This window comes from Hirsutella rhossiliensis (assembly GCF_020360975.1).
Source record: "Hirsutella rhossiliensis strain HR02 chromosome Unknown scaffold00015, whole genome shotgun sequence".
In the NCBI taxonomy this organism is placed as follows: Eukaryota; Fungi; Ascomycota; class Sordariomycetes; order Hypocreales; family Ophiocordycipitaceae; genus Hirsutella; species Hirsutella rhossiliensis.
The window spans coordinates 865634-890117 of record NW_025408681.1 but is presented as its reverse complement, the minus strand read 5'-3'; the positions used below and the strand labels follow the sequence as shown (position 1 = coordinate 890117).

The 24484-nt window shown below is 59.3% G+C and overlaps 9 protein-coding genes across 9 annotated transcripts; 6 read left to right on the top strand and 3 right to left on the bottom strand.

The window, feature by feature from the left end:
* Window positions 1–583: 583 nt before the first annotated feature.
* On the top strand, window positions 584–2131 carry HRG_10242 (glycolipid 2-alpha-mannosyltransferase domain-containing protein; the record flags this gene model as incomplete). Its single annotated transcript, XM_044868713.1, has 2 exons — window positions 584–1105; window positions 1172–2131. The coding sequence occupies 2 exons, from the start codon at window positions 584–586 to the stop codon at window positions 2129–2131; spliced, it is 1482 nt and encodes a 493-aa protein (XP_044716068.1).
* A 1481-nt stretch (window positions 2132–3612) lies between these two features.
* HRG_10241 (nucleotide-sugar transporter domain-containing protein) lies at window positions 3613–5256 on the top strand (the record flags this gene model as incomplete). Its single annotated transcript, XM_044868712.1, has 5 exons — window positions 3613–3702; window positions 3781–3810; window positions 3872–4180; window positions 4244–4921; window positions 4981–5256. 5 exons carry the CDS (start codon window positions 3613–3615, stop codon window positions 5254–5256), a joined length of 1383 nt encoding a protein of 460 aa, XP_044716067.1.
* An 849-nt stretch (window positions 5257–6105) lies between these two features.
* On the bottom strand, window positions 6106–7672 carry HRG_10240 (nucleotidyl transferase domain-containing protein; the record flags this gene model as incomplete). Its single annotated transcript, XM_044868711.1, has 4 exons — window positions 6106–6132; window positions 6265–6360; window positions 6424–7515; window positions 7607–7672. 4 exons carry the CDS (start codon window positions 7670–7672, stop codon window positions 6106–6108), a joined length of 1281 nt encoding a protein of 426 aa, XP_044716066.1.
* Window positions 7673–8996: 1324 nt separating this feature from the next.
* Window positions 8997–11896, top strand: HRG_10239 (dynamin family domain-containing protein; the record flags this gene model as incomplete). The annotated part of the gene is made up of 4 exons (XM_044868710.1): window positions 8997–9177; window positions 9234–9664; window positions 9725–10422; window positions 10480–11896. 4 exons carry the CDS (start codon window positions 8997–8999, stop codon window positions 11894–11896), a joined length of 2727 nt encoding a protein of 908 aa, XP_044716065.1.
* A 2186-nt stretch (window positions 11897–14082) lies between these two features.
* HRG_10238 (sugar transporter domain-containing protein) lies at window positions 14083–16007 on the top strand (the record flags this gene model as incomplete). Its single annotated transcript, XM_044868709.1, has 6 exons — window positions 14083–14494; window positions 14589–14735; window positions 14795–15237; window positions 15305–15439; window positions 15494–15693; window positions 15758–16007. The coding sequence occupies 6 exons, from the start codon at window positions 14083–14085 to the stop codon at window positions 16005–16007; spliced, it is 1587 nt and encodes a 528-aa protein (XP_044716064.1).
* A 418-nt stretch (window positions 16008–16425) lies between these two features.
* Window positions 16426–17118, top strand: HRG_10237 (uncharacterized protein; the record flags this gene model as incomplete). Its single annotated transcript, XM_044868708.1, has 2 exons — window positions 16426–16542; window positions 16627–17118. The coding sequence occupies 2 exons, from the start codon at window positions 16426–16428 to the stop codon at window positions 17116–17118; spliced, it is 609 nt and encodes a 202-aa protein (XP_044716063.1).
* A 254-nt stretch (window positions 17119–17372) lies between these two features.
* On the bottom strand, window positions 17373–18320 carry HRG_10236 (uncharacterized protein; the record flags this gene model as incomplete). The annotated part of the gene is made up of 1 exon (XM_044868707.1): window positions 17373–18320. The coding sequence occupies one exon, from the start codon at window positions 18318–18320 to the stop codon at window positions 17373–17375; it is 948 nt and encodes a 315-aa protein (XP_044716062.1).
* Window positions 18321–19404: 1084 nt separating this feature from the next.
* On the top strand, window positions 19405–20082 carry HRG_10235 (late endosomal/lysosomal adaptor and MAPK and MTOR activator domain-containing protein; the record flags this gene model as incomplete). The annotated part of the gene is made up of 3 exons (XM_044868706.1): window positions 19405–19458; window positions 19530–19672; window positions 19770–20082. 3 exons carry the CDS (start codon window positions 19405–19407, stop codon window positions 20080–20082), a joined length of 510 nt encoding a protein of 169 aa, XP_044716061.1.
* Window positions 20083–22846: 2764 nt separating this feature from the next.
* HRG_10234 (uncharacterized protein) lies at window positions 22847–23188 on the bottom strand (the record flags this gene model as incomplete). The annotated part of the gene is made up of 1 exon (XM_044868705.1): window positions 22847–23188. The coding sequence occupies one exon, from the start codon at window positions 23186–23188 to the stop codon at window positions 22847–22849; it is 342 nt and encodes a 113-aa protein (XP_044716060.1).
* Between the last annotated feature and the right edge of the window lie 1296 nt (window positions 23189–24484).

Genomic DNA, 24484 nt, shown 5'->3' with positions numbered 1-24484 from the left:
GAATACACGGATGAAATTTCAAGGCGCTGCTGCTAGGGGGAAGAGGTTGCCATGGGACGGATGGCAGAGAAAGCAGAGGCGGAGGGTACATGCCTCGGGTCGTTGGGGCCTCGCAGTTGCCCGTTCACTGTTCTGGCTCCGCGGTCCCGGCTTGCTGCTCTGCCAGCTGCCAGCCAGCCAGCCCTCTCTTGTTTCTCGTCCCCCTCCTCTCTCCTCTCTCTCTCGCTCCCTCTCCCTCTCCCTCTCTCTCTCGCCACCCCGACCCTTGAAACATCAACACGATCCTTGACTGCAGCATCATCACAGCAGCCTGACGTTTCCTCGCCTTTCAGTCACTCCTTTTACTCCCGCAAACCTCCCTCTCCGCTTCCCCCTTTCCGGAATCTCCCTGTTGATTCTTGCGTCAAGCCTGTCGACGACGACGACGACGACGACGACGACGACGACGGCCAGCTGTTTTTGTTTCCCGTCGTCTGTCAAGTCTCGCATCTTCAGCCAAGCCTTCCCGCGTCGTTGGTCAAAGCCAGGCGTGCAACATCTCCCGCGCCGTCACTCTTCCCGCATCGTTTCAGGCCAAAGCACCATGAACCGCGCCCCAGGCCCAGTCCGTTGGTTCAGTCTGTGCCTGGCCCTTGGCGCCTGCCTCTGCGTTTGGTTCGGCCTGCTGCTGCCGTCCAACAAGCTGGCCGTCTCGATGGCTTCTGCTGACCGCCCGCCTCGCGCCGTCATCGTTTCTCTTGCTCACGAGCACGACCTGCGTCCAATTCTCTCGTCCATCTCCCAACTCGAGGAAACATTCAACAGCCGTCACCGCTACGACTGGGTCTTCTTCAGCACTCGTCCTCTGAGCGAGCAGTTTCGGCGTCTCACCTCGAATGCCACCAAGGCCGCCTGCCTGTACGACGTCATTGACAATGCGCACCCGAGCGTGCCAGGTGATGCTCACGACCCCCAGCTGGATGCCCAGTGTTCGGTGATGGAGAGAGACGACGACCCCTACGAGGCGACGCCCCTCGCTCGTCGAATCCGTCGTTGGAAATCCGGTGCCTTTGCCAAGGAGAACAGACTCAAGGGCTACGACTGGTTCTGGATTGTTGAGCCAGGTGTAAGCGTGGCCCTGCAGCCTGGTCTGCCTCATGCCGAACGAGGCTAACGTTGCATCATGACACAGGCCCAGTTCAACCACAACATTGACTTTGACGTGTTCCGCGTCATGCGCCACCACGGCATCGCCTATGGCTCCAACAAGGCCGGCGTGGACGGCGTCCACTTGCGCAAACTGTCGCGGCACGTCAGAAGGTTTGTTGACGAGAACCCAGGACTCGTGCACGCCGAAGCCGACATCTCGTGGCTGCTGGGCTCTGGGGATGGGGGCCAAGGCGCCGCTGATGACTTCGACCCCGAGGCAGGGGACGCCATCGTGGCGCAAGACTACGAGGCTCTCCAAGAAGGCCTCGCAGAGTCCTTTGCAACGGGCGGGTGGCAGGGTGAGGGCGGAGACGGAGACAATGCCGGCGCTCCGATAGAGGTCTTTGCTTCGCGGCTGGGCAGCATTTACAGGAGTAGCCTGTGGCCGGCGTTTGAAATTGGATCGTTGGCCTTCTTGCGTAGTCAGAGTCACCAGGCCCTGTTCGAGCACCTTGACAAGGCCGGCGACCTCTACTACCGTGGATTCGGCCAAGCATCGACGCCCACGCTCAGCGCGAGCATGTTTCTTCCGCAGAAGAGCGTGCTGCGTATCCGAGTACGAGACAAACGGTACGCCCGGGGGCCGAGCCCGCCCGACTCGACGCCGAATCCGAAACTTAACCTGGCCCGTATTGTTAGAGACATCAAAGCGGCATCAGCCGGAGCCGTGGATCAGCGAGAGGCGATGCTGCTACGCGAAGCCATGGCCGACTGGCAGGCCTTTTGGGAGCTGGTTGCAGTCGAGTTTGACAGGCAGGGACGCATGCCCGACCTGCAGTCTGGAAACACGGTGGTTGACGAGCGGAACTTTCAACTTGACAAGTCGAAGCCCAAGCCCAAGCCCAAGCCCATTAGGCTGGTATACCGCATGGTCGACTATCGGGGGCTCGGGCCTGTGGCAACTCCGCCGAGAAGACAGCCAAAGTCGGTGATGCTGATGTAGCACATGGACGACAATTAGGGCATCGGAACCGTGACGACTTGACGAAGGCGGTCGAGAGGACCACGGCTGGGGGGGAGGGGGAACAGGCTTGTGAGAGAAAGTGAGTGAGTGGGAGAGAAATGAGATCTTGGGGCTGGCCTAGATTTACTGCAGAGCTGAGCAGGGAATAGGCAAAAGGAACAGAGAGGATCGTGTTCCAGTATTAGCCGTTGTAATGTGTGAAGTTGTCGGTGCGTGTTGGGAGAGGGAGATATCGTGTGATGATTGATGCCGGGATAGGTACTCGGTACTGTATGTGCGTGGAAGGAAGGTGCCGCTTCGGGACTGGAGAATCATGGGGCTTCTCGGCTCGGAGCCGATGCCGCAGGCGTTGAATGTTTGTCCAGGCAAGTTGATTAACCGAACTTTACGTGCATAATATGTACAGCAGGTACCTAACTACCTACCTAGGCAGCTACTGTGGGAGGCTCAAACAAGCACATGCAGCTGCCGTCTGCAGAGCGTGGTGCCAACGGTACCTAGTAGCCGAGTATGGACGAGGTATTTCCGGATAAGCCGTCTACGGCAGAATACCTCGGTGCTACCTTGGGTACTCATGTATCTGAGACAGGCAAGATGTACAGTACTGGGAAAGGCTGCCAGTTACCAGTGAAAAGAAGGAGACAGGATGCTGAGACTTGTGGGATATGTGATGCAGTCTTTCTACATGATGGTGGGAAGGCCGAGGCGAGAGGTCCAAGGCGCAAAGACCCCCTGGTTTCAACTACCGGGAGCAGCAGGATAAGGTATCTGTGCGATGCCAAGCTTGTGAGCAGAGAAGGCGCCTGTACGGATACGTTGATATGTACCTATATTATAACTTAACTACCTAGGTGCCTAGGTATCTTAGGTAGGTACCTACCTACTTGCTTGCTCAGCTGGGCCGGGATGGGTGTCCAGACACAGGTCACGCAGGTACCTCCTTGAACTGTACCAAGCCGGCGCGCCCTCGGCAACAACGTGGCGCGACTGTCTGGCATGCTTTCCATCCATGACATGTCCGACGTCACCTCACCAAGATCCTTTCTTCCATTTGCCTCCGTGGGCCCCCTCTGCCCAACTCTGCCCTTCTGTCGCCCACAGTCATTTCCTGTCTTATTTGTCTTATTTTAAATTCTTTCTCGTCTTTTGTTATTTCTGCCTCTGGTTGGCTCGCTGGTGGGGCTACACTCTGTGCCGCTGCTGTGGGGCCCATCCATCCATCTATCCATCCATCATTCATCATCCATCATCAATCTGCAGACCGACATTGCAGGCCAGATTACCGACGCGCACCCCCTCGCCGAGGGGAGCCCTCCCGGTTACAAGATTCATAAAGACCCGCCATCGACGCCTTCCCGCGACAGCCTTTTCCGTCTTGCGCGCGACGAGATCCCGTCGCTGCCGCCGCTCGCGTCCAACTCCATCGCTTCCCTCAACTCTCCTCGACCTCGACAACGACCATGACAATACTTGAGACCGTCGCCCCTAGGCGGGCCAAGGCGGTCGCATTGCGCAACAATGGCTTCGCCAGGAACCTGTCCTTGATCACGGTACCTATACCCTCCCTATTTCCATGTCCTCCCGGCTCCGCGTCCGCCCATCCAACACTGACGCATTGCCTCTCTCAGCTTACCTTTCAGAACTCGGCTCTAATACTGGTATGTCCCTCGACTCCATTGCTTCAGTCAATTAGATCCCTGACCTTGACTTCTCCTCCAGATCATGCACTACTCGCGCATCATGCCGCCGTCGGGCGACCACCGCTACTTCACCTCGACCGCCGTCCTCCTCAACGAGGTCATCAAGCTCGCCGTCGCCCTCACCCTCGCCATATACGAGACCTCCAAGACGCTCGCCCCCAGCACTCCCGCCACCGTTCTCTTTGAGCAGATCTACAATGCCGTCTTTTCCGGCGACGGCTGGAAGCTCATCCTCCCCGCCGCCTTCTACACTCTACAGAACCTACTGCAGTACGTCGCCGTCGAGAATCTGGACCCTGTCCACTTTCAGGTTCTCTACCAGGTCAAGGTAGGGCTCATGCTCTTTGGGAGCTTCGCGCCGCAGGTCCCATGTGTTGACAGGTCTGGCTAGATCCTCACCACGGCCATCTTCAGCGTCGTCCTTCTCCGACGTCACCTCGGAATCAAACGCTGGGTGTCCCTCTGCGTTCTCACCTTCGGTGTCTCCGTTGTCTCCCTCCCCTCGTCCGAGACACGCGTCGATGCTCTCCTGCTGCACGGCATCCCCGACCACTACTTTCCCCGCTCCAAACACGAGCTGGGTCAAGCCGTCGATCTATCGACCCCCGACACACACCTGACGAGACGCTCCGCCACCTACGAGGGCATCGCCAACGACCTGCCTCCCCCCGATCCCCTCATGAACTACTCCGTCGGCGCAACTGCCGCCGTCGTGGCCGCCGTCGTCTCGGGCTTGGCGGGCGTCTACTTTGAGAAGCTGCTAAAGGAGAGCCCTTCGCAGACGAGCGTCTGGATCCGCAATATCCAACTCAGCTTCTATTCCATCATAGCCGCCACACTCGGCGGCGTCATCTGGCAAGACGGGAGCGGCATTCGCGAGCATGGCTTCTTCGAGGGCTACAACTGGGTCGTGTGGGCCGCCATCGGGCTGCAGGCCGCCGGGGGCTTGATTGCCAGCATCGTCATTCGAGACGCCGACAACATTGTCAAGAACTTTGCCACCAGCATCAGCATCGTCATCAGCTTCATTGTCAGCGTATGGGTCTTTGAGTTTACGGTGACGGTGACGGTAAGGGTCCATCTTATACTCGCCCAAAATCAGCCGCTAACTAGGCATATATGGCGCAGTTCCTCCTCGGCACCTCGCTCGTCCTCCTTGCCACGTACCTGTACAGCATCCCTGAGCGCAGCCGCCACCGCCCGCCCGCCGTGCGCATCGTCAGCTTCGAGAAGCCCGCCATCGAACGCGTCGTGACTCCCGGGACGACACCCCGCATCCCTGACGCCAGCCGCCTCAACTCGGACCCCTTTGACGCAAAGGGCCTGGCCATGACGTCGAGCCGCCCCAACAGTCCCATGCTGCCGCGGCAGGCGAGCCGCACGCACATGCTCCGCGAGGAGTGAGATGGACGAGAGGGTTAAGAGACGGGAAAGAAGGAGAAAAACGGAAAAAAGTACGACGGGGTTGAGGCGCTTTCATTGGGATAAATAGCCTACATGATGGGGACAAGATTTGCCCTTGGATTTTGGATACCACATGAGTGGATTTTAGTGCGTTACGTATTTGGATTGCGAGGCAATAGAGCTGGGCTCGACGACAAAGAGGTGAGGTGGTGGCATCAAACGAGCGCCACCCTGGGAATGCGAGAAACACAAGGTCAGGCCTGGGTCATGCATGGACGAAGAGATTCGCGAGGATACCATGGGGCGCGGGAAAATCACGGCGAAAACCGCGGGCGATGACATGGGTAAATACGACGAGACCGTTCTCAGACGTCTGCAGGAGAAGGAGATGACGATGCAGGCGGGACGAATTGCCCAGCGAGCGGAAGCGCATTTGATCTATGGCACATCTAGGCGAGGAGGGGGCGGCCTCCCTTTACTTCTTTGCATAGGGGGATTTAGCAGAGTTGCAAACAAGCCATTGGGGGGTTGTTGACAAGATAGATAGGTGTACTGTAGAGGGCTTGTCCGGGGCAAATAGTCATGCTTTCTGCCTCCCATTTCCACAAAGCAGACCATAAAAGGTGGGGGGGGGGGTGCGGAGGCATAACCAGCAGCAGAAAAACACGAGATGACTGGGGTTTCGAATCATCTTCATCAAGAATGCTGGAAAGATACAACAGTGCTCATCAAGGAAGAGACGACCATGCGTTCAGCTGATTAAGTCTCGGCGGGAAACCCGATCCGCCCGATCCGCCCCGGCCTCGCACCTTTATGGCACAAGCGCCTCGGCGGAGTGAGCACCATGTCTCACATGATGACCTCATTGGAGACGTCCTGCAGGCCGACGTCAGCAAGGTTTGAAGCCAAAACACCAAGAATCGCGCAAATCAGAGATGGATGGAATTAGGGAAGGGGGATCGAGAGGCGTCACGATGGGAGGCTGAGTCGAAGAAGAGGGCCACATACTCGCTTCAGCTCTTTGTAGGGCAGGCAGACACAGTTTTGCACGCGAATCTCGTCTCCGACGGCGCAGTCCTTGCCGAGGATGGTGATGCTCTGCACCTTGACGCCGTTCTTGAAGATGCTCGTCGAGTGGCTGCCGACGGGCGTGGGCGTGCCCTCGACGCGGGCCCAGGCGCCGACGCGGCTGCCCCAGCCGATGATGGAGTAGAGCACGCAGGCGTCGTGCTTGACCTCTGAGTCTTCGAGCACCACGCTCTCCTTGATGCGCGCGCCGGCGCCGACGACGACGCGGGGGCCGATGCTGACATTGGGGCCCAGCTTGGCCGTCGGGTGGACCTGGGCCGTCGGGTGGATGAAGACGGGGGCCACGACGTTGGCGCTGGGCTGGGCCAGCTCGGCGCTCGACGTCTGCAGCGCCTTTTGCAGATACAGCGCGTTGGCGGGCACCGCGGACCCGGCCGTCTTGATCTGGCGCCAAAAGTCTTTTGTCTCGTAGACGAAGAACTGCTTGCTGTCGGCCATATCGCCGAGGATGTCCTGCTCGAGGCGTATCACTTCGTTCTTGCGACCGGCGTCGTCTTCGTCGTCGGCGGCGGATTGCGGCATGTAGGTGTCGATGTGGTCGGAGGAGGGATACGAGACGAGGCGGGCGGGGCGATCGAGGCGGCGCTTGATGGCCGACTTAATGGAGGGGAAGATGGCCTCGGTAGAGAAGAGGTAGACGCCGCAGTTGATGAGGTTGCTGATGTGCGACTCGGGCTTCTCAACGTAGTGCAGGACGCGGCGGGTGTGGGCGTCGGAGACGATGCAGCCAAAGTTTGTGGCGGCGTCGTCGCCCACGCGGGTGCCGAGGATGACGGCCTCGGCGTCCTTTTCGACAAAGAGCTTGAGCATCTCGGCAAGGGGAAAGGAGCAGCAGACGTCGGCGTTGAGGACGAAGAGGCGCTCGGGCTGGCCCTTGAGGATGGCATCGCGGAAGTGGTAGAGACCGCCGGCGGTGCCGAGGGCCTGGTACTCGCGGAGGTAGCGAATGGTGATGGAGGGGAATTCCTTTGCCGAGTCCTTGATGAAGTCGCGGAAGACGGACTCGTCGTAGTAGCCGATGATGTAGACTTCCTGGATCAGCTTGTTGGGGACGCGGGCGATGGAGGAGAGGCAGTGCCAGATGATGGGGTGGCCGGCGACCTCGAAGAGAGGCTTGGGGAGGTCGAGCGAGAGAGGCCGGAAGCGGGTGCCGCGGGACGGGCCGCCGACCTGTGAGGCGGGAAATGGAGGATCACGACGTTAGCCACAAAGCAAGCGAGACTGGTGCATGTGTGCTTGGGTGGAGATGAGGGCGGCTTGCCAGAATGACGGCCTTTGTGGCGCCCTGGTCCTTGGAACGATGGGCGTGTGGGAGCTGGAGAGACATGGCGACGATGGAGGGGCCAATCGAGGCACCGGTCGGCTGGCGGGTGAGGGAGGAGGCTGCTGCCTGGGCTGTCAGTCGCCGAAAGGAACGTCGAGCTTGAGGTCTGGTCAAGCCGTGTGCATGTACAATGACATGTGTGTGTGTATGTGTGTGATGTGTGTGAGTGAGTGAGTGTGTGAGATGTCGAGATTGGTGTGGCGGGGTGGGAGGAGAGATGGACGTCGCAAAGAAGCCCGAGGGTCTGTCGAAGCGCTGCTAACCACTAATTACTCCGAGTTACGGGGGTCGTGATTCATAGTAGGTACTGTAGGTGTTGGTGGTTGATGCGCGGTGCCTACTAGGTATGCAATTAATGCAATTAAGCGATGGCGGCCCGTCGCCCGCGCGCTAATCAAGGTCTCGTGTTACTCGTGCCTGACACAAGGTACTGCTGCACGCTTTGTACCTCGTCGTATCCGTTTCGGACGAGGCATCTCGTGAGCGCTTCGTCCGACTCGAACTCTTAGTGGGCAGTGGAACAAAGCAGACTTTGGAAGCCGCCGTCGCAGAAAGACAGTATATTGGTGGAGATTCTTCGACCAGGAATAGGCCAAGAGCTAGGCGCTGGGCACGACGGTTGGGAGCAGTCGTGCTCTCTGGCAGATGGATGGCCTTGAATGCCCCCATAGATATAGAAGTATTCTGAGTTCTCGCTGAAAATTTGCTTCATTGGACCTTCCACATACAGCCCTGAAGTGGCTGCATACCTACAGTGGCCACTGTTGAACGGTGACGTTCGACGGCTGCGCGGTCAGAATCTCAAGGTGCAAGCCAAGGCCTTTTTCTCTCCCACTTACCGGACAGGTCTGAGGCCCCTGTGCAGCCGCTGTCAAGGGCCCAGCCACTCAAATTTCGTCGGCCCCTGCTCAACTCCTCGCACCATTCATTTCTGTTAAGCAGCATCGCCTTGAGGCACCTCATCAACGCTCAGGCTTTGCTCTTCCTGCCTCACGCCTCGCACTATTCGAAACCCGAGCCCCCATAAAGTGCTTCCCGTCTTTCTCTGCACGCTATCCCCTCTGCACCTGTGCTGCCTGGCCGCGTGGCGCGACGGTGTCGCTATCGCCTGTTAACTCCCCACTGAGTTGCCCGGGAGTCGCGCTGCAGCAACAAAAAGCCTGTTCTTCCCAGGCCGCTTCCACCCCCAGCAACCCTTTCACGCGCTTCTTCTCATCCCGTCATCGATTCTTCTTCGTCGCATCTTCACTGGCCTCTCTACGGAAACCACAGCTGTGCGAGTCAGCTTGATAGTCCCTCCAAGGGACCAAGTTCGACGAAATTCATCATGTCTCAACTCAAGATCTTCAAACGCCCAGAGCGCCGAGTCGTTAAGCCGGACCCAGACTCTCGTGCCTATGCCTCGGAAACATGCTTGCAGCTTGTGGTTAGCGACTCTGGGCAGTCCGACGACGAGGGTCCCGCTTCCTTTGACGTCTTCTCTGCTCGGCACGGCCGATCTGATGCTCGTGAGTTTCATCACCACGTGCATTCCCGCTTGCCGTTACTGACTGCAACGCCATAGCCGCGCCTAGTGAGCCCATTACCGAGCCAGATCCGCTGCTGAGAGAGGTTCGAGTTCGGCACGCCGGCGCCCAGCCCAGCACAGCTGCCGCAAGCCCTGCGAACATGGACCAAAGTTTTTTCCAGACTTCGTTCCAGGACATTGGCAAGAAGCTCAAGGAATGCAACGACACATTGGGAGAGCTTCAGCAGCTTGGCGTCTCTCACGACGTACAGCTGCCCGAGCTGGTCCTCGTCGGTGACCAGTCGGCCGGCAAGTCGAGCCTCATGTCTGGGCTTGCCAACCTCGACCTCCCACGGAGCGAGGGCACGTGCACGCGTTGCCCGTTGCACATCCGCGTATCTCGCAATAGTGACTGGTCCTGCCGAGTTTGGCTTCGGAAGGACTATGTGTACCAGCCTCCGTCCGATCGTCAAATCAACGAGACGGATGTTACGGATCAGGACCCTTTTTTCCCTTGGCGGAAGAGAGCCTCGACGCTCGTTTCCGAGTTTAAGACCATGCACGACAAGAGCGAAATCGAAGAGGTCCTTCGCTGGGCTCAGATTGCTATCCTCAACGACGAAAAGCATCCTCGCACCTTTGTTCCTGGCTCGGGCAGCACCGCCCTCAACATGTCGCTCGCCAAGGCGGCCGAGGAGACTGCTGCCAAGTTCTCGCCCAACATTGTTGCCCTGGAGATCAAGGGCCCTGACCTGCCGGACCTGTCATTTTACGACATGCCAGGCATCTTTGAGAATCCCGCAGATGCGCGGGACGACTATCTAGTCAACGTCGTGCGCAACCTCACCAAAGCCTACATATCACACCACTCCGCCATAATCATCTGCTCCATGCCCATGAACTCCGATGCGGAAAACTCGTCGACATTTGGCCTGACGCGCAGGCTCCAGGCCTCCTTTCGCACCATCGGCGTGCTCACAAAGGCTGACTTGCTGCCCGACGGCAACCACGAGCAGTGGCTTTCCATCATGAGGGGAGACGCCCATCGTACTGGGCTGGGCTATTTCATCACGTCCCGTCCCCAGGGAAAGGACTTGGAGGAGCTCAAGAAGTGGGAGGAGCGTGTCTTCGAGACGAACTCGTTCGAGGGATGGCCCGAAACCTTTCACCCTTTCACTGCTCGATGTGGTGTTGAAAGGCTCAAGGCCTTTCTTTCGGAAAGACTGGGCGAAGAGTTTGCCAAGAGGCAAGTGACCCTTTCCGCCCTGCTCGTCCCTGGACATGAATGCTAACAGGCAGGCAGCCTTCCGAACATCAAACACAAGGTGAAGCTCCGCCTCGACAGGATCAACAAGCAACTCAGCAACCTGCCTGAGCTGCCCGAAAACGTCGAATTAGAGATACAGACGGGTCTGATGGCCTTTGCGGACAGCTCGCGTGCCAAGATGGATGAGTTTATGAGACATTTCAACGTCTTGCCACGCAACTTCCGTGACTGTCTGCTGGAGATTAAGCCCAAGTTTACGCTCAAGGACAGGTCGGACATCCCTGTGCTGGAAATCTCGGACGATGATTCAGACACGATGTCGGGCGTTACCACTCAAGCGACGCCGACCCCGAAGCGTCCTGCCTACCCTGCGCTTGTGACTCCCTCAAAGCGAGCGAGAACGAACGGGCCTACGAACGGCACGCCGGTGTCCAACGGCCACATCAAGCCCGAAGATGTTAATGGCGTCACGGCGCCTCCGCGGCCAGCCAGAAGGGCGGCTCTGCCAGAGCCCTTTACAGAGTTCAGAGGCATTGGGCGTGGGTTCCGTACGCTGCGCCAAGTGCGCGAGGAGATGCAGGCCAAGACCAAGGCCGGGATGCCCGACCGCATTTCCGACGACGTCTATGTCGACCTGGTCAAGGAGGCTGTGCAGCCGTGGAACCGCCCCACGGAAGCCTTCATCAAGCAGACGATGAAGGACTTGCACGCCGAACTCGACGCGACCCTCAGCCAGGCCTTGGAGAATCTGAAGAAGCGATTTGTGTACAAGGAAGCGAGGAAGCACGTGCAGAAATTTCTCGAGGAGCACCGCCAGCAAACGGAGCTGGCGCTGATGCGCCTTTACAATGACGAAAAAGAGCGTCTGTTGACGTTCAACGAAGAGGCCTTCAAGAGGTACAAGGACGATGAGCACATGATCCTTACCCGGTTCCGTCACAACATGAGGATGGAGGCGGCGGGCTTCCCAACTCGCCCACTAGGCCAGTGGAGCGAATTGACCGAGGAGAAGCGAGCCCAGGACGCCAAGCGACGCGAAGCCGAGCTAGTTAAGCTCGGACCTGACCAGTTTGAGCGAGAACTCGAGGTGGTGTCGTACGTTAGAGGCTACTATCGCCTCGCGGCCTTGCGTTTCGCAGATGCGGTGTCCCAGCGCATCCTCTGCCGGACCATTCCGGCCATCCGACGGCAGCTCCCGTCCTACCTCGAGGACAAGCTCGGCCTCCAGGTGTCTGACGCGATTGGAACATACGAGAGGCTCATGGCCGAGGACGAGAGTACGGCCTGCAAGCGAGAGGCGCTCAAGTCGGAGAGGGACAAGTTTGACAAAGCTTTGGCTAGCATCGAGCTGCTGGAGACAGGCGCGTGGCGGGGGCCGGACACCGACGACCAGAGCACGCAGCCCATGTCCTCAGCGGGCCTGGACGCGGACGTCGACATGGCCGAGGCTTGACGGGTGCGTTGAGAGGTCGCCACCGCGGACCTTCAGAGTGTTCCTTTTTATTCCGTTGGCCTGCTTGCGACGAGCTGGAGGGTAGGCTGTGCTGCGACCCACAGGGAGATACATCCGAGAGACGGCCTGATCAGGTCGCTGAGATGTTCAGGTGCAATACAGAGAGACGAGTACAAGCGACAGAGAGGTGAAGGTGTAGCGGCGGGGAGCCGTGGATACTTTCAGTGGATGCAGATGCGGAGACAAGTGGGGAATTAAGGGACGATATCAGATGTGGTCAGCTCATCAGGGTGGCTCATGTTGTTGATAGATTCATGACGAGGGCATGTTGATCATCAGACTAGATCTGGACACTGGAAACCTGACCCCTACACGGCTGTTCTACTGAGCCGGACGCTGTGCAACGTGGTGCAGCCGAGGCAGTTGTGACGTTTCCTCTGCACGAGAGTTGCTATTCGGACGGGGGCGGTGAAAGGCGACTTGTCGTGATGATCATGCGCTCTCGCAGCATGGACGGAGTATCAGGGGCGAGAGGCATGTAGTACAAAGTAGGTTGAGAGACTATCGTCGACAGTACTATATGTACAGTGAGGACGGCATATCATGATGGCCTTGTAAGCTACTCGGTCACCCGGAGCGGGCTCCCACTTTGGCTCGTGTGATGCACCGGAAGGTTTTCTCGGTGTCGGCATGGTTTTGTTTACAGTAGAGTAGGGTCTTGCCTGGAGGGGGCCCCGTTGAGAAGAAGAGGTTACTTTTCTCCGTGAAGCTTGTTTACGGTAAAACAGTTGTACGTACAACGACGGTACAAGTGAATGGGGTGGGCTGTGGGATTTTCCTCGGCTTGGAAGGCGCCTTGAGATGAAGCTGTTGCGTATACGGTTGCGTATACGGTTGCGTATACGGTTGCGTATACGGTACGGTATACCCGCGGGATAGTGATATATGCATCTATATAGGTATATTCCCACGAATCACGTACACATGCAAAGGATTCATGACGTTTTGGTCCTGGGCGAGGCATGAGTCGCGTGGGCGACGTTGGCGTAGGGTCACACTGCTTATTCGAGGGTTTATCTATGCATATTATGTCGGCCCTTTCTCCCTTGTCGGATTAATAGCCACGAGGTTGTGGGCTTGTTGGCAGGGAAGAGGAGGAGGAGGAGGAGGAGGAGGAGGAGGAGGAAGAGGAAGAGGCCCTCGATGTCCTGAACTGGAGGCCACGCCAAACCACAACCCGTGCAGACAGACGCAACCAACGCACGCTCGCCTTTTTTCATCCCATTATCAGCCATGGAGATTTTGATTCTGTGCAAGGAAGATATCAAGAGTCTCTAGGTACCTACCTACCCAGGTAATCGTCTTCAAGCGGTGGTGCAAGCTTGGCCCATTCCAGCTCCCGCCAGCCCGTCCTCATGGCCGGCTTCCAAGGCGACTGTGGGCATTCTCTCCTTCATCTCCCCTTTTTAGAGTTCAAACCTCTCAACGTGTACCGGCCGAGGCTAACCTCTTCTCACACTTTGCACACGTAAACCGGCGCCGGCCGTTTGGCCTCGTCTCCTGCCAGCCCGCTGATTGACTGCCTTTCTCCCGTTCCCTTTCGTAATCTTGCTCTGACATGCCTCAAAGAGCCATCCATCCCTTCGTCTTCCATTTCCATGGCGGCGTCCACAAGGGCGAGATGGATCGGGCACGACGACCATCCAGCCAGCCTTGGCCATCCTCACACTCACTTCCCCGCCGTGTGTGCCCAGGCCGGCTGCGTGGAGGAAGCTTGAGCTGCCTCGTCGCCTTTGCATCTCTCCCTGGCTAAAGAAACTGCCGGTCGCCGAGTCTAATGTCTGGGTCGGACTCCAAGTCGACAGACTTGAAAGCCTCCTCTTCCTCCTCTCCCTCTTCCTCCTACTCCGCCTCCTCCTCCCCTTCTTGCGTTCTCTCTTCCTTCCTCTCCCACCCGCTCTCATCCCCATACCCGGATTTACCCTCTCCGCAGTCCGTCGTGGACACCCAGGGCAGGAAAAGCCCCAAATAGAGCTTCGTTTGCTCGCTTCTGCTTCTCCAACCCGTCTCGACACGACTGCGGCGGCATCACCATCGATACCCGGGACACTCGACCATCCCTCGCAAGCCCACGATTGCCGAGGCCGGCCCCGTCTCTCCATCAACATTGGCTTGCCACAGCCATCATGACCAGCGAGCCCCCCAAGAGCTTCGCCCAGCACAATGTCGACGCAGCCAGCGACACAGACCGCGTCGAGCCGTGCCAGCTGGCACATGTGACGTGGTACAGGGAGCCTCACCTTCGCAGGCTCTACCTTCTCAGCATCTTCCTGCTCATCGGCTCGGCCACGACGGGCTTCGACTGCATGCTGCAGAACACGTCGCAGCAGATGGACGCGTGGAAGGCCTTTTTCCCAGACCACGCCGACGTCAACAAGCTCGGCATCCTCATCAACATGTACAACATTGGCTCCATCACGGCCTTCTTCATTGCCCCCTACATGGCCGACATTTGGGGCCGCAAGCCGACCATCATGGTTGGCTGTGTCATCATGATTGCCGGGGCGTGCGTCACTGCCTTTAGCAGTGGCTACGGGAGTGAGTCTGACCAACCGCGGCTTTCTTGTGTTGCGTGGATATGTGTTATTTCGCTCGTCTCCTGATGCCAGCTTACATGGCATCATGATCTCAGTGTACATCGGCGGACGCTTCGTCCTCGGCTTTGGCAACTCGCTGTCTCATGCCTGCTCGCCAATGCTTCTCACCGAGATATGCCACCCCCAGCACCGTGGCCGCATGACCACAGTTTACAACTGCTTATGGAATCTGGGGTCTCTGTGTACGTCTCTATAGCCCCGAGTCCTGGGTTCGGGCAGATATCTGACCCCTCGCTCGCAGTCGTCTCCTTGGCTGGCTGGGCCACCGCCTCGATCGCCAACGACTGGTCCTGGCGCTCCATCACCTTTCTCCAGGCAGCCACCTCCATCATCCAGCTCGTCGGCGTCTGGTGGGTGCCAGAGTCGCCCCGGTTCCTCGTCAGCAGGGGCAAGCCGGGCCAGGCCCTGGCCATGCTGGCCGAGCACCACGGGGGCGGCGACCCGGACAACGCCACCGTCGCGTTCGAATATCGTAAGATTAAGGAGACCATCGAGGCCGAGCGCAAGGCCAACAATTCGACCAGCTACCTCGACTTCTTCAAGACAAAGGGGAACCGCTGGCGCTTGACCATTGTCGTTTCCATCGGCATCATCTCTCAGTACAGCGGCAACGCGCTCTTCTCCAACTACATTGACATTGTCTACGAGGGAGCTGGGATCCAGGCCCAGCACAAGAAGCTTGCCGTGAGTTCCCCGACAACAAGATGAACCTTGATCCCTGATTCTGACGGTCCACCTTTCCGTTTGCCAGTTGTCGGCCGGCAAGACCATCCTGGACCTGCTCATCTCGGTCGCGGCAGCCCTTTCCGTCGACAAGGTCGGGCGTCGCCCTCTGTTCCTGACATCCTCCGCGGGCATGGTTGCAGCTTTTGCCTGTTGGACCATTGTCAGTGCCGTCTACGAGAACTCGGGTGTACCGACGCCGCCCACGCTTGAGCAGCCCAACGGCGGCATCCGGTACACAAACGGCTCGGCCGGCTACGCCCAGATTGTCTTTGTCTGGATCTTCGGTATCTTCTACGATATTGGCTTCGCGGGCCTGCTCATCGCCTATACGCTCGAGATCCTGCCCTACCACCTGCGCGCCAGGGGGTTCGTTATCCTGAACATTGTGGTGCAGGCCGTCTTGGCCATTGGCAAGTGAGTCTTGCCACTTGTCTTCCTCTTCGACACAGATGGATGCTGACGAGTCGCAAACGCGTAGCCAAACCAACAAGCTGGCGTGGAACAACCTGCCCCGACACTGGAACTTTATGCTCTTCTACACGCTCTGGAACCTCTGCGAGTTCGTTTTTGTCTATTTCGTCTATGTCGAGACCAAGGGCCCGACGCTGGAGGAGATTGCACGCATCTTTGACGGGCAAGATGAGGTCCCGTCCATTCGTCTGGACAAGGTAGACAACGAGGCGCGTGTGCACGATCAGGGCTACGTATCGGAGACCAGAGCCGCTTGAGATGCTCTGCCAGGGCTGGCGGAGCTCCGTGGGACATGGATGTTTCAAAACAGGGGGGGGGGGTTCATTCTGTTCTTACGTATCTGCGGGTGGCGTCTGGTGTCAGTGTTTGTGTCTTAATCTGACATACTAGCCGTTGACGTTTGAGTGTTGAGAGCTTGTCTGAGGTGTTGATTATGCATGTGAATCATCCAGACACTATCAAGGGCCGCAATCATCATCACTCATAGACCCCTTTATGCATGTGGGGCGTCGGCAGCGGCCCGCTGCTTAGAACGGACTGCATCCGCTGTGCCTCGAGGGAGCTCGCCTCGAGTCCAGTCGGCTTCTCCACTCTTCAACGGTGCACTCTAAGCCTGACGACGGTGTTCCGGAAAGAGAAAGACATTAGCCACAAAGACAGACAGCAAGGACAAGAATGTCGCAGACGGTCTGGCATCGCAAGTTTGCCGCCGGCTTTGGCACCGAAAAGGCCTTGGCGGCGACTCGGAATCCCGGGCCGCCGGCGCCCATTACGTGGTCTCCGGAGGAAGAGGTGCGTTGCTGGAATGTGCTCGGCGTGGTCCAAGCCTCTGGCGAGCCTACATGAAACTGACGGTCAACCGACTCGTCGGAGCAGGGAAGCGGAGAGGCCGGCGTCGGTGACCTCGGCTTCGTCCTCGGCTCCTTCACGGCCGACGACGCGTGGGAGCTGGGCCACCTGCTGCACGCACGCCTGCGCCCGCTGGCCCCCGCGCGCCCGGCCCTCATCTCCATCAGCCTGGCGAGCGGCGGCGGCGCGGCGCTGTTCGAGGCGGCGACGGGCCCGGGCCTGACGCCGGATAACGCGGCGTGGGTGGCGCGCAAGCGGGCATCGGCGCTGCGCTTCGGGACGAGCAGCTGGCGGCTGGGGCGGCGGTTCGCGGGCGACGAGGCGGCCTTTGCGGCAAAGTACGGCCTGGGGCCCGAGAGCGCGGGCCGCTTCGCCATCCACGGCGGCGCGGTGCCGATCCGGGTCGTCGGCGTCGAGGGCGTCGTTGCCGTGGTTGTGGTGAGCGGGCTGAAGCAGCACGAGGATCACGGGGTTATTGTCGAGGTGATCCGGGACCATTGGGTGCCCATCGAGGGGTAGTTCTTTGTCGTTTCACTCTACAGCTCTCACGCTCACCAGAGGCGGGTCACGAGGCGTCAACATGTGGTATGTGTTGGTATTAGAACAGCTATAGAGCAAGTGGGAGCTAGATGACAGCCTGGACCTGTACAGTACGTGCTTGTGCAAGAAAGAAAGATGTGCTTCCTTCGTCAGTGTATCCATCGCTTTTTTTGTACCTCTTCCGTCTTTGTGGTTGTTATTAAGATAATAATGCCGGGCGCGCTGGGTGTGGATTAGAAGGTCCTCGGCGAGAGAGGCGCTCGGGGCTTCCGGCCCTCGGATCTCTTCGTCATGCCCGTCGCCTTGGCGGCTCCCATGGCCGACGCCGTGCCGTTGGAGGGCCTCGAGGGGCCGCCGACGACGACACTCACCGTGTTGAAGACGGTGGCGATGCTCGTCGAGTTGGCGGCGGAGGGGCAGGGGCGGGAGGAGACGACGACGGGGTTGCCATGGCCCCTGTGGCAGGGCTTGCCGCTGTGCTTCTTCTTGCACGACGTCTCGCCCGTGTTGATGTTGATGATGATGATTTCAATGTTATCGCCCCCGCCGCCCTGGACCGTCTGCGTGACCGTCTGGTAAGGGCCGGTGCCGGTGCCCTGAGGCTGCATGGGCGGCACGGTGACGGTGACCGGCGCCGCCGGGGCATCCTGGACGCTTGGCTGAGGGATGACGGTGATCGTTTTGGTGGTATTGGGCGAGCCCTCCCTGGGCCGGGACGGGCTCTCGACGGGCTGCTTGGGGGAACTAGCGGGGTCCGTCGCCCGAGGGCCCGCCGTGGCGGTGACGTTGGGAAAGCCGGCATACGGGGCCGGGTCGGGGCGCACGCCGCCGCTGGTGACGGTCAGAGTCTCTTGCTGTGGGCGGTTGTTGACGACGGTGACGGCCTGAGGCTGGCCCTGATAGCCGACGTTGTTGTTATTAATGTTGTTGTTATTGTTGTTGTTGTTTTGCGTAACATAGACGGGCGCAGGAGGCCCAGCGACTACTCGTTCTACCGTGACGGTCTGCGGTGCCGGGGCGGGGGCTTGTTGCGTGACGGTGACGGTTACGGGCTGGTTCGGAGCGCCGGGCGCCGGGCAGGGACAGCACTCGGCGGCATTGTGGCGCTCCACGAGGCGGTTCAAGCGAGCCTCTGCCAGAGGAGCGACGGCCAGGGCAGCCAAAGGGAAGAAGCGGTTCATGATGGCTGGAGGGGAGGCTGGAGGGGAGGCTGGAGGGGAGGCTGCGGCGGGGAATGGAGCGGTTGACGAGTCGGTGGCAGAGACGGAGAATGGTCAGGATGCTCAGCCAAGAATGGAAATGGGAAGCTGTGCGATTGATGGGATGTGATGGAGTGAGTGGCGAGAAGATGAGAAGGACATGAAGCAACAGCGTCCTTATATCCATGTTGGTCGGGTGCTCGAGGGCCAGCCACGAGAGACAATGGCGAGGAGCAACGAGGTGGCTGTCAGCTATCACGGAGTCGAGACGGAGAATGCAAATGGCAATAAGTGTTGATACTCGAGCCCCTTGAGCCCTGGCAAGGTGGCCGCCTATGAACCCCCCCATTGCGCGGACCAGGTGCGGAATTGAAAAGACAACCATCTACGCAATCTAGATGCCATGAGCGCGCACTATGGCGAGGGGAATAGGCTAGGGCGCGGGGCTTGCCCTCGAACCGCGGCGCCATCAGGGCGCGCTATCTGTCCATCTGAGTCTCTTCAAGGGCCCGCCGATCATCGAGGGCGGTGGTTTATATGAGCACTCGGAAGGGCAAAGGGGGCCGGAGCCGACGACCTTGAGCCATTGGAAGTAGGTAAAAATGATGCGTTAAATGGTTGCTTCCAGATTCCGTGAAAAGAGGTAGGCGGCGGACGAGACAATGGCCGACGAGGTGAGGATGGGGTTGAAGTTGAAGTCGGTCGCTTCGAGGTCAAGTGACAAAGTGCTTTTGTACACTGGACGGGTCCCGGCGCAGCGGATCGCCGGTGCGGTCCGTCGTTTAGCCGACAACGTTCGCCGACCAACCGCGGACCCACCCCATCGAGCCAATGGAAAGCGCCAAAGCAGAAGACGAGCTTCGGCATCAACCTCAAGACTCGGCACGCCATCAGCCTCCAGCACAGCCCGGGGTCCTGCAGCGACAGCATGATCTAGAGGGAGTGACTTGCAACGAGAGAGAGAGCCATACCCGCCGGGCTCAATCTCGTCTCCGCCGCCACCGCCGCCGCGTGCGCGCCCGGCAATCCGCCTGTGCCTGTCCTCGCAACAAAGGCCGTCGTCATCATGGGCGCCTGCGCGAGCTGCCTCGGCCGGCGTGGCAAGGACGCCTACGATGAGGTGGGTCGTGGCAGCTCAACTCCAGCTTCTTTGGCCGTGGCTGACCGGCGGGACTGACAAAGACGCGGCAGAGCGAAGAGAGCCGGCTGCTCTACGAGGACGGCAATGGCATGGCGTATGGTAGCTTCGGCGATCCCGCAATGGGCGGCGACGATACCCTCGAGGCCCAGCGGGAGGCCGAGGCCCTTCAGCGCGTCGTGGCCAAAACTTCAAAGTCGGTCCTATGATCCCCCTTCCCCCAGCCCTCATTCCCGTGTCCGGCAGAGCACGACGGAGCCATGGCATAATTCAGGGTTGACATGCGTCCACAGCAACATGGTCGATGTCTTTGAAATCGCCCCGCACGACATGCTGACTCGGGCCGGCGCCAACCCAACCCCCTTTGCCTACGCAGGCCAGGGCTCCCGCGTGGCCCGGTACCAGCACCTCGTCTCCAAGCTCAACGCCGACCACGACGGCGACGCGGCCGGCGTCCGGGTGGACTGGCTGGCCGACGACGACGGTGCCGCCGACGCCCTCGACTCCCAGAGCAATCGGCCGGCTAGCATCAAGACGTTGTCCGAGGACAACGGCGGCGACACTCTGGTCGGCACGTTTGCAGACGCCGCGGCGGCTATGCAATAGAGACCAACAAAAACAGAGTTTTGGGAAAAGGAGACGAAATAAAGCCGGCGTGCAGGGAACCAGCCCCCCTTCGACCCGCAACGGTGGACGCGACGACGCCGGCTTTGGCGATGAAACGGCAACCCCCCCCCCCCCTCCATTCTTTTTGGCAATCGTCTCGTTCTTTTGTCTTGATACCCCATGTCGCGCAAAAGAGTATTTGGGAAGAATTTATGCTTGTGACGGCACTTCATTACGCAGACGGCATGCCATGCAGACAACGTTTTCAGTGTCAATGCCTTTGATATTTTGCTTTCTCAGCCACTCCCTCCCACCCCCTGTCGTCTCTTTACCGCTTCTTGGAACGCTCGAAAAAAAAATCATTAAAGACTAATGGGCTTTTTATCCCTTCTCTCCATTTTGTGTGGATGGAGCAACACCAATCGCATGGCTGTTGTTGACCAGAACCGGGGGCCCCCACAGGCGGAGACGGTGCAAACCGCTTCGCCCAACCACACTATAGTCATGGCAAAAATAGCAAACGACGGCCTTTATTCTTGCCCTCTTTCCCCTTGCTCGCATCTCCCACGCCCATTGAGCATCAGACACATGCGCCGGCTCGGCTGGTGGAGCGCGTCGCTAGCTCCCAGAGACAGATGCTTCACCGGCGTCTCCAGCCTCGGGTCGCACCGCCCGGCCAACGAGTCGCTTCCTGTATGTATAAGTGGCACCATGGCCCGCTCCAGTGAGGGGCGCCGGTGAGGGAGGCCAGAGAGAGTCAGCATCAATTCATCCATGATGCATAGACGGCTTCCGTCTTCCTTATGCCGGGCCCCGGTTCCTCCCTTTGCGGATCCTCCGGAACTCGAAGCCCTTGGTTCCGTGGCCAAGCCAGCACAAGAGGAGGGAAACATGCCAGCGCGAGGCACACATGGAGCGTTCGGCGACGCGGCGCCGCCGGCTGCGTTGCCGGCCTTGGACATCTAGACGGCGGGCGGAGCGACAAGAAGCGGACCGGCAACGGTAACTTATGCCCTCCCGGCCGACGCCATTCTGCAACGACGACTTGTTACGTATGCATTAGGTACTCGATATTCGCCTCAGGGGGTGCACCCGGGCCATCGAGTAAGCGCCCGGCTTTCTCCGCCTCAGCGTCGCAGTCAGTCCTGCTGCAACCGCAACTTCGGCTCTCTTCCCATCTGCGTGTCTCGCTCGCGCGCGTCACCGGCATGTCACGGTACTTGGCCGTCTCGGGGGCGACATTTGCCGACAAGGCCGTTCGCGCCGACAAGGCCTCCATCCACGCCGCGCGCGCCTACATACGTACATATGTACGGTGCGCCGAGGAAGCAGTTCGTCGGCACTTGTCCCGCCCCTTCTCCCCCCCTTCCTCGGTAATGCCAAGCTGCCTCGCCCTTTGCCTGTCGGCCCGGCCATCCGTCGCCTGGGAACAGAAAGTCCGTGGACTCCCTGCCCGGCGAGAGCTACCGTAGCCTGTCACAGGTGGCTGGCTGGCTATGCGTGGCCTTGGACCTGCCCAGGTGGATCCCCAACACCCGAGGACTGTTCGGGCCAAGAGAGAGGGAGCTGGTTGACCGCCGGACCCGTTACCTATGCCTGCACGCGCCTATACGAAACGGCAACGCCTGCGACGGAGCACGCAAAAACGCTGACTGGCACAACGGGAGCGGCGAAGCCCTGGGCCTCTGTCCCGCATGCCACGACCCACGCCCGGCTCCGCCCACACCAGAAGCCGTCGGGTAGTCCGGTCGGGCGCCGAGAGCAGGGCCTCACCGCAAGGATTGGACGGCCTACCACCGTGACGGCGGCGGCAGGGGCTGCAAGGTGGTAATGATGATGTAGTGATATGTAGGTATCCCGAAACTTTGAACAGAAAAGGTGGGCGGGGCCAGAGAGAGAGAGCGCGCGAGAAAGACAGAGACAGAGAGAGAGAGAGAGAGGAAGAGAGCGAAAGAGGAGGGAATGGAGTGCCTATTGCAATGCGAAAAGGCCTCCATTCCCGCTCCCCCCACGGTCTCCGGGGGGGGGTAAAGGACGCAGAGGCCGTGGTTTATCCTCCCCCGAACACCTGTCGACCAAGAAAAAAAAAAACGCCAACAAATTCCTATGCCTTTTTACTGCGATCCCGCCGTGTAAATCCAAGCCACCGCTCCCACTTTTGGTCCCTCCCCTTCTTGGCGTGTGCTCTCTTTTGCCCCCCCCCCCCGAAAAGGTTTCAACAAGCGACGACGGCGGCCGGCGAAGACGAGCGCGCGCGCGCGCCCGAGGCGTCCGGGTGAAAAGGGCGCCTCTTCCCAACGAGTCGCTGCCTGTTTTCCCCTTGCTGCTCCTCCTCTTGCTCTGTCTCGCCTTTTGCCCCTTGCCCGTGTTGCATGAAAAAGGAAGCCGTCGATGGCCGGGACGCGGCTTTGCGGCGTCTTTTTACCCCCCCCCTTCTATCCATTGGACAATCTATCTGTGTGTCAAAAGGGCTGGCGGCAGAGTGCCTCGTCTCTCATGTCATGTCGTCTCGCGTCTCTTGGATGGACTGGCTGGTTGTTACTGCGTCGGATGTTGGGTTAGCTGTGGCTCTGCCGTGTTATCCCGTCCTCCACGACTTGAAGACTCGGCATCACACACGCTCTCTCTGTCTTTCTGAGTGTCTCCCTTTTTACCTCCAGCTCCTTCTTGTTCGTCTTCGTCTTCGTCTCCTCTCCTTGCTCTCGGCTCCTCCAACACTCTCACTCACAGGGGTGTGGGGGGAGGGAAGTGACGGCAGGAAATGTCAACTCACCTGGCCGAGGGATTGTAACCGGTGGTCGTGCTCCTCGCGCATGCGGTAGATCTGGCCCAGCACGTCCTGCATCTCGCCGCACGTCCGCTCAATGGTGGCGTTGCGGTTGCCCTCGCGCTGCCAGCGCTGCACATCGCGGTACATCTTGTCGTAGCGGCGCTGCTTCTTCTCCGTGTCGTGGCACAGCTTGCACACGTCGGGCTCGACGCGCGTCTCGTAGACGAGCTTGAGCCCGCACGTCTCGCCCATCCGGTACTCCTTGTTGCACTGCTGGCGGAAGTGTCCCCAGCGCCAGAAGCCGCAGCTCCAGCGCGTCTGGTCGAAGTAGCACATGGTTCGATCTCAGCCGATGGAAAGGGAGGGGCGGGCGGGCTGTCCAAGGGGGGGGGGGGGGGCGCGGCGGAGCGGGAACGACCGGCGCCAGTGAGCAAGCCCCCGGGGGCAGGGGGGAGGGGGGCGGCGAGAAAGGGGGGGCGTGTGCCAGATGGAGAGATATGGGGGGGAGGAGAAGAAGCTGCAGAGAAGCCAAGAATGTCAGCCACTGTCGATTGGTCTTTGCCAATGCTGTGCTGTTGTATGTGGATGGGGGACCCAGTTTCCCTCCTCTTCCGGCCGGGGTCCTCTGTCTCATTCTCTGCCCTTTCTGTTTCTCTTCTTTGTTCACATCTGCCCCTGACGCCTTTGACTTTGGACTTCGGCTTTCTAACCCCGAGGATCTGATAGTCTCCTCTTCTTTGTGTGTCTGTTCATCGCCATTCCCTCACCCTTGTTCCCCCCCCCCACCCTTCTTCTTCCTCTTGTGCCGTCCATCGGACCGAGCGAGATCACGTCAAGCGAGGAAAGGAGGGGAGCACGCAACGTGGAGAGCACACAGGAGTGATGTTTTACAGGAAAGCCCTAAACTCACTTGAGGTCTGCTGCCCGATCAACTCCGAACGTTACTTTGTCCAGCCAGCGCTGGGGTGGAGAATGTATCGGAGGAGAGACGCAGAGCAGACGCGAGTGAAGCCCCTGGGCCGGGTGCCCGCACGATCCTCTTCAGGTGAGGGGGATTCAAAGTCGAGCGTGGCCCGTGGAGATGCTTTCGGGCGTTCGAGTTGTCGTTGAACCGAGAGGCGACGCGAGGTCAGTAAGCGTATGTATGGAGGTAGCTGTCCCCCTGACGTCTCGTGTGTTGCGTTTTTGGCTTTATAAGGGGGGGGGGGGGTACTGGCCCGGTAGGGTTTTCCCCTTCCCCCTCGAGTCTCGACGTTCGTGCTGGGGACGCACAAGCTAACTTATACTCGTCCGACGACGCGGGCCCCTTTGTCAGGCCGTTGGACAGCCCTCGCCCTATGTATGTATGTGAGTGTACGTATGTATGTGTATGTCTGCTTGCTCGCTTCCCCTTGGGCGTTTCCGCACATACTCCCCCCCCCCTTGCCTCTGCATACAGACGGACAGACAGACAGACACGCATGCAGTCCATACATGCCTACTTTCCTACATACGTACGGGCATGCATGCGTATACATACGATACGATAGCAGACGTACCTCGAATACATACATACAAACCTTTCCACAGTGGGCCGAAAGGGGGGGGGGGGGGGGTAAACTGACGAGTAGGTCCCATGTCCAAAGGGACCAA